The 8,673-nt window shown below is 44.1% G+C and overlaps 1 protein-coding gene across 1 annotated transcript; it reads right to left on the reverse strand.

Annotated features, from left to right (window-relative positions):
- Positions 1-1,660: 1,660 nt before the first annotated feature.
- Positions 1,661-3,091, reverse strand: LOC310647321 (uncharacterized protein; the record flags this gene model as incomplete). Its single annotated transcript, XM_083374479.1, has 1 exon — positions 1,661-3,091. The coding sequence occupies one exon, from the start codon at positions 3,089-3,091 to the stop codon at positions 1,661-1,663; it is 1,431 nt and encodes a 476-aa protein (XP_083230605.1).
- Between the last annotated feature and the right edge of the window lie 5,582 nt (positions 3,092-8,673).

Genomic DNA, 8,673 nt, shown 5'->3' on the forward strand with positions numbered 1-8,673 from the left:
TCTCATCTTCCAATCAACTTCTCAGAAATGCGGTCATCGCAACAAGTTGTGATAAGAATTGCAGCTCAAAAAACTGGTGCCCAATTTGCTTCTTCTTCTTTTTTTTCCTTTACCATCCACATCGCTTTTTCCCCACCTGTCATGCCTGTGAGATTATAAACTTGGAAAGTGGGACTAATTTCGCCCTTGAACCGAATTCGCTCTCAAGTTCCCTGGAGAATTTTATCATTGGCAGACCCTACCTCTCACACTTCTTTAAAAGGCCGTTGAGAAAGACACCCGGATTACAATTATCCAAGAATAAAATTGAGAATTTATCTAAATAAATCAAATGCAATTCCTAGGTCTTTATTCCAGCATACATTCTCCACGACCAGAATCCTAAACAATTCTGAACACAAATGAAAAATCAGGGACTAAAATAGATTACAGACTCTTGGCGTTTGCTGGGGTTTAAGAAATATGAACCAAAGGGTGGGGGGGAGACTATTTTGCTTCAAGAAGATTGTTGTTATTTTTCTAAACAGCTGAAGTTTTCAGATCTTTTCTTCTCTCTTCAGATCTTTGAGATCTGCTTGGCAGGTGACCAGGAAACTAAGTCCCTTGTGATTTATGAGCACTGGCTAAAAAAAAACCTTTCAAAATACTCCACACTGTGCATCCTGGTACATTTGTAAGTGTGTGCCTTCTTGTGGTGACAGCTGGTATTTGCAAAATTGAGACAATTTGGACTAGTGGAATGTCTAAAGACGTTCACACCAAGAGTCCAATTCTTCTCATCTTGTAACTACAGATCTAGTTTTCTTTCCAGCAAAATCTAGTATTTCGTCCCCATGGTTTCCTTTTAGCCAATATTTTGAGTGCCATTTCTTCATTTAGAAGTAAGAGATCCAGCTTTGGATTTCTTTGTAAAGCTTCTAGTTCTGGGCTGGAACATTCCACAGAAGGATCACTAGCAGGAAGCAAAACATTTTTCACCTTTCTCTTGAGGCCCTCAGTTGGAGGTTTGCACTCCAGATCTGTTTGGACACTCTTTGATGTGCTTCTCATTTGTGAAAACCATGCCTTCTCCTCCACCCCATCACCCCACCCTCCAATTTCAAACAACTTTGTGGGTGACAGTTTGGGAGCGCTTGGTAGGATGTAGGAAGAAAACAAAGAGGAGAAAAAATGTCTGATGCAAAAGGAAATTTAATCAGAAGAACAAAAGAAACGACGAAGCATTTGGTTCAATCCTAGCTGCAGGGTAGCTAAGCAGAAACATGAGTTTTAACTTGCTGTAGCAGACACCGGTTGCTTATAAATATATCGAGTGTTTCCGGATTCTAGACAAACATAGTTTTGGAGTCTGTCGGAATAATACATCTCCGTTTCCCCAGCAGGCTAGGTCCACGATCTCTACCACTTCCTCCAGTCCAGAAAGTACGAGCAGCAGTCAGAAAGGCAATCAATTCTCTTTTGGGGTGCCATCAGAAGAGAGAACGGGAAGACACAGAAGTCAACCGAAACCTGTCTAAGATTTCAGACCTGAGTTTGTGTTGTCAGAAGACAATGGTTCTGTCTTAAGTCCGTCAGTCTAAACATAGCATTCCGTTTCATGTTTTTCTTCTCCAGTTGTTCGGGGACCTCTGAGTTATTTCTTCCATGTTCAGTAACAGGACTAGATGTTTGAAGGGCCTCCATAGGAACCTCCATAAGATCTGCTGCTGAAGCCACCACTTCTGTATCCATTCCCTCCGCCGACAGAGTATCGGATCCGTCTATATCCACCAGAACCATATCCTGTGTGGCCATAGCCACCTCCATATCCAGAACCATATCCTGTGCCACCATAACCACCACCATATCCACAGGTACCATATCTGCCACTGCTGGACCCACCACCATGCCCACTACCACCACCGTACGCTCCACTGCCAAAGCCACTGTATCCACTACTGCCGTAACCACCACCATATCCACCACTGTGGTACCCAAGGCTACCACCATGTCGGTAGCTTCCACTTATTCGGCGGCCACTAGTCCAGCCACCTCCCATACTTCCCCTTGTTCCGCTAAGGCCGTAATCGCCACCAGTGACACTCACTGTTCCAATACTGCCTCTGCGACCACTCATGCTGCTTCCTACTCCACCTCCACCGCCCATAGTGCCTCCCATTCCAATACTACCTCTCCTTCCCCCCACACTAACCCCTGCTCCGCTATCTCCACTCCAACCTCCTGTGGTGACCCTTCTTCCACCAGGGCTCAAACTACCATGTCTGATGCTCTCAACTCCACTAGTGCCTAAATCACCCTCAGCGATGCTGCCAGTCCCAACGCTGCCTCTGCGAACACCCATAGTGTCCCGTCCTCTGCTACCTCCACTCCAACCTATTGTAGAACCTCCAGCTCCAATACTGCCTCTCCGACCAACCATAGCTCCACCTTCACCACTGCCCAAATCACCACCAGTGATACTGCCCGTCCCAACACTGCCTCTCCGACCACCTACAGTGCCCCCTACTCTGCTACCTCCACTCCAACCTGCTGTGGTACCCCTTGGTCCACCAATGCCCAGATGACCACCTGTGCGTCCTCCAAGTCCTCCAATGCCCAGGTGACCACCTGTGGGTCCTCCAAGTCCTCCAATGCTCATGTGACCACCTGTGGGTCCTCCAATGCCCATGTGACCACCTGTGGGTCCTCCAAGTCCTCCAATGCCCAGGTGACCACCTGTGGGTCCTCCAATGCCCAGGTGACCACCTGTGGGTCCTCCAAGTCCTCCAATGCCCAAACCACCACCTCCTACTCCAACAACACCCAAGCCACCACCCATCCTACTCCCTACTCTGCTTCCATCACTCCAGCTACCACCCCAGCCTCCTCTTCCTGGACCCAAAGGACCCATACTTCCTCCAACAGTACCCTCAATGCCAATGCCACCTCCACCTCTCACCATGCCACCAAAGCCTGCACATGGATTGTGTTGTTCAATGCCAAAGACTTGGTCAGGGCAGTATAATGCTGGTCCTGGAATATTTAGGACAAAAGGAGGTGGCTGAATTGTGACAGTCGAGGCCGGACAGCTGGCATAGCACTCGGACATCATAGTGGGAGGACTGTTGCTCTGGAAAAGAAGAGGGAGAGGCAAGTGCTTAATTCAGCAGAAGTTTCTCTCAGATGAGGACCAATGGAGAAGAGTTTCCATGCTGATGCAGTTGGTAGAAAGAATACTAATGAAGACAGGGAAAGTCAGAAGTTCTGTGGAATATGCATTATCCAATTTCAGAATTAATTCACTTAATTCAGGAATAGAATTGTCCTCCTTTGTTTACCCACCATCTAGTCCAGATATTGGAGTCCATCTCCCCTCAATTTGGCCAAGGATGAAGGGAGTCCCTTCCAACAAGATCTGGAGGATCATAGTTGGACCAATACTTGAGGTTCTTCAAAAGCCTTACTGTCTTTATTGTGATGGTGAATGGTCCAGCTTGAGCATCTATCTTACCTTGGTTCCTCACGGTCCTAAAACTCTAGAAATGTGAAGAAAGGACAGAAGACTTCTTTTGCTGCTGTGGGGAAAAGTGAGATGCAAACTAAAGCATCCATCCAATCATTTCAGTGAAGTGTAGCCATTGGCTAAATCTGCTTCTAAACATCTCCTAACTGGGAACATTGCAGGATCCTCAGAACCCAAAGACATGAAGAAGGTGCAAGAGAAGTGAAGTTATGGAACCCATCTCAAAGACATCACCTGCTCTGCTCTGACTTACCTCGTTCTTCTCAATGGAAGGATCAAAAGACTCCAGAGAGGTGCTGAAGGAAGGTGCTGAGTGTCAAACGTCTTATACCTCTTGGTCCACCAACAGCTGAGCATGACTCACCACGGGGCTCAATGCCAACCATTGACACCTGAAAAGAAATTAGGATGAAGAAATCACCTGTGATTGATTATCAATGCAACACTAGTAAATAATTGCTGGCTTGTGTGCTTGCTCACCTTTTCTTCTCTTCCAGGTTCAGGATAATAAGGACTCCACCCTACGAGGTTACCCAAGAAGAGTAATGAATTTTTAGCCTTAATACTTTAAATACTGGGGTATCTCAGTTATGCACAGCTGCGTAAACACCTTGGGTACCATCCCAGACATGTCATGCCTACTCCAGTTGTTCTTAATTATCAGATGCCTCTGCATTTGTTAGAGATCTCTTGGTCCTATTTCTTGAAGACGCCCAACCTGGTCTGCAAATTCAACAAAATTGAAGAGCAGATGATTTGGGATCCTGAGCTTCCCATCCACTTTGCAGTTAGTTAAATTAAATAATTTACTAATGCTCCACACAATTTTGGACACTACCTTCAAAGCAGGGAGGGCAAACCTACAGAGAAGACATCATTTGTGGTTGGCAACAACTAGAGATGGTCAATTCTGGAGTTAAAAGTAGATTTAGAGGGCTCCGGGAATGGCCTCGAAGGACAAATATGCAAGATTCTGTTACTATCTCTGTTCATCAGTTCCTAAGCATCCGAATATAAATCACATGACCCTGGGGGATGCTGCAACGGTCATAAGTGTGAAAAATGGTCCTAGCTCACTTTTTTCAGTGCTGTCGTAACTTTGAATGGTCACTCAGTGAATTGTAAGTCAAGGACTACCTGTATAATTTTAGACCTATTTAGTATTGGTTTCATGGTCTGGTCTACCTTTATAGGGCTGCCAGTAGTGAAGAATAGTTTAAAGGATGGTTAAAGCAGAGAAGGAAGGTTAAGATAGAATAACTTTTCTCAGCATTCTACTAAGTTGAAATTTATTCTAGCTATGCTAATGCTGACCTGTTTTCATAACAGAAAGCAAGATCAACCATTGAATGTAGGATTCTGCCTCGCAAACCCAGAGCAACTTCTTCTCGGCTTTACGCAACCACAATCTGTCCCCAACTGGAGGGTAGGGTTTTTTTTAAAAATAAATAAATCTATAAAAGCCATCTTAAATTATCTCCCTCGCCTGTCAAATACGAAGGCTGTCTCCACACCTTTCTCAAATTGGAACACCACTCTGAATGAATCAGACCCTGATTAGAGTTGGCTTTGAACAAAAGAGGTTCAGGGCGGGGGAAATGACCCAGTTGAATCCCAAATGAGAGAAAATCCCAGGATACACCCAACTTTGAGGAGTTCAACAGATGTGTAAGATTTGTTACTCCCTATCAGTGAGAACCTTAAGAGATAGGCCAAGTTGAGCAGCCTGCCAGATTTCTGGATCACGCTGCTAGATTTATAGTTGGGTGGAATAATCAACCTTATCTAAGAAAACAGCTGCACGCTTTGTATCTAGGTCCACATCTCCCTGTTATGCCAACTTCAGCCACCTCAAGCCCTCCTGAAGGCAAAGAAGACCCCACCTATTCTCACTCGCTGTCGTAACATGTGGAGGAGACTGGTTATTTCTCTTGCATTTTGAAAGTCTACCTTCAGCAAACTTGCACAGGACAGAGAACCAACATACCCTTCCCAAATCTAAAATTTTAGAACCAGTGTGGGCACTTTGGGGCTTTGGAGGACATCTTGCAGATCCTGCCACAAAAGGGGTCTCCCAGAGAGAGCGTCTTCATTCTCAAAATGGTGATCTTGGTGTTCATGTCCATCCACCAGTGTCCATTTATGAGAAGACAATCCTTTCATTAAACCCTAATTCTATCTGCCTCTCTTCTGAGTTGATGGAAGTGAGATCCAATATTCGCCATGTTTAAGAATCTATATTCCTTTCTTTCTTAGTTTGATGTGCCATCTCTCCTCCAGAGCTACATATTACTCTCCAGTTTTTCTCTGTAGCAACAACCCTGTGAGGTAGGGAGGCTCAAGAGACTGTGACTGATCCAGAATCATTCAGGAAGCTTTCATAGAGACATAAGTTTTCCTAATCTAACTCCTTCATCCCTCCTGCTGTACTACACAGATTTTACCCTGATTGATGCTCTCCAGGTCAAAGAAGACTGCCCATTTGTATCTAATATTCAGGGCCACACAACTATAATTTTAGTATATTCCCCTTCCTCTGAAACAGCATTCATCTTAAGATCTGCTTGTTGGTTTTAGGAGGCCAGCTCTGGTGGGTTTTAGGAAGCCAAACCCAGAGAAATGAATGTCTTCCATTTCTGCTTAGGTATGTCAACAGTAGCTATTTTAAACCAGCTATCAATGTTTCTCAATCAAGGAAAGAAGGTAGAGCTATGCCAATTTGTGGTTAGAGAATCTCCCAGGAGAAGATATTCAGAGGAGATACACAGGAAGCCCTCATTAAGATATTTATTGCCCTTCACGTGTCATTGTATAAGTCTTAATTCCTTGCCCAAGGCATCTTATATCAAGCAGAGAATCTATGTCACTGTCCTCAATAGGCACGTGGCAGGGGAAGAAGAAGAAGAAGAAGAAGAAGAAGAAGAAGAAGAAGAAGAAGAAGAAGAAGAAGAAGAAGAAGAAGAAGAAGAAGAAGAAGAAGAAGAAGAAGAAGAAGACGACTAGCATTTCCGCTTCCCCCTCTCAATAACAGGACACAGCTAAGATGTATCCCACCCAACATAACAAGATGACTTTTGAGAACACCCTTCCTCCTTTTTGAAAAGAATTATAGAGAATCTGAATGCTCTTATCAAAGATTATGACAATCCCGCCTTCACAACCAGAAAAGCAAATAATTAAAAGTAATTTGGTGGAGCAAAGATGACATTAAACCACAGTAAGGCGTCAACTCACACTGTCGTGTTTGGGAGGGGGAAAACATTCTCAATTCCTGCCCTCAAAGTGCTATAAAAATGCACAGGGCACACGAGGCTGCTTGAAGCTTCTTCTTGAGATACCTCTTCACCTAGACAACCAGGTAAGACTTAAAAGAGAGCTTCTAAAAATAAAGTTTGGGGCCGATTTTATTTCTGGGAAGCAGGAAGCTGAAGTCAGAGCTGAAATTGTTAATTTAATCAGGTAACCATTAAATTAGAAAAATTAGTATCATTCTTAATATGTATGACTATCTTTCTAGAATTTTGCATGTCATGTTAAAATAATCTTTTAGGGGTAGATTAGGGACGCGGTGGCTCAGTGGGTTAGGACGCTGAGCTTGTCGATCAGAAGGTCGGAAGTTTGGCGGGTCGAATCCCGAGTGCCGCGTAGCAGAGCGAGTGCCTGTTACTCGTCCCAGCTTCTGCCAACCTAGCAGTTCGAAAGCACGTAAAAATGCAAGTAGAAAAACAGGGACCACCACGGTGGGAAGGTAACAGCGTTCCATGCGCCTTTGGCCTCCGGTCATGCCAGCCACATGACCACGGAGACGTCCTCGGACAAGCGCTGGCTCTTCGGCTTTGAAATGGTTTCTTTCCTTGTAGAGTCACCTCCATCTGCTGAAATGGACAGGCGATCCCCCTGCTACGCATCATGTCCGCCTTCCACGGTGGAAATACGGCCACCACCCTTCGTATTGACCATCCCGGGTCCTGCCCTCTTCTGCCCCAACCAACCTCTGCAGATTACACAGCATAACCCCTGTGCACGTGCAGGGATGGGGGTAGGAGGACGAGCAGTGCTTTCTGACTTCATCGATGAAGATCTGTCCAACCTAGAATTGGAGCCGAGCTCTAGATACGAATCGGCTCTTGCGACTCTCTACCGATCCAGGATGGCTTTCCCATCTAATGCCTGGCTGTAACTGATGAAAATTCAAGGAATGTTAGAAAGAAAAAAAAACCTGGATTCCTTTCATAACCTAAAGCAATCCCAAATAAATGCAGCTAAAAGTCTTGGTGGTTAATATTTCTGAAGTCCAGAGTTCCACGTGTCTACTTCCAGATTTCTTTTAAAGAGTTTTCTTTATTATTATTAGATTTTCTTTATCCCACCTGTGTAAAGAACTTAACTTGGTGAACATACCTAATACTCTGCCTTCTATTTCCTTCCTTCCTTCCTTCCTTCCTTCCTTCCTTCCTTCCTTCCTTCCTTCCTTCCTTCCTTCCTTCCTTCCTTCCTTCCCCAACCCTTAACACAATGAGAAATTGGCTGGGAATTCTAGGAGTTGAAGTCCACACATTTTCAATTGGGCCAGGATGGGAAACACTGATTTAAATGTTACCCTAATTTTGCTCTCAACGTTTCTGGGTTTGGGATTAACTTCAATGAAATTAAATGTGAGGACTAGCTGCTTTAAACTCACCTGTTTTGGGTGGGGTTTCAACACACAAGCTTCATTCAGAGAAGAATTTCCCTTCTTTAGAATTCTGAGTCAGGAGAACATTTAAACCAGAATATCAAGGAGTTGCCCAGAAGGAACATCAAAATGATGCTTTTGTCTAAGAAACAGAGATAATATCATTCAGGTCGCTCAGCTAAAGTTAAATGAAGGAACTCAATTAACCGAACTATTATTCAAGGTTGGAAAATTAACATCAAGATCACAGGAATGTAAGTATAGGCTATTTTAAGCCTATCCAACTACAGAGGGTCCGTTATTTTCACTTTGTAATCTGTATTCTAGAAATATTCCTCCCCTCAAGTTTATTATTGATATAACTTAATCCTAAAAACCATCTGAAGTGATACGCTTTGATTTAACCCTTAAAGTGACTTCAGGAATTGTTTCAGAAATCTAACCTCGAAGAGTCATATTCCCTCAGAATGAAACCTTCAAATGCTAATATTTCCAC

This window comes from Vipera ursinii, assembly GCF_947247035.1.
Source record: "Vipera ursinii genome assembly, chromosome: 15".
NCBI lineage: Eukaryota > Metazoa > Chordata > Lepidosauria > Squamata > Viperidae > Vipera > Vipera ursinii.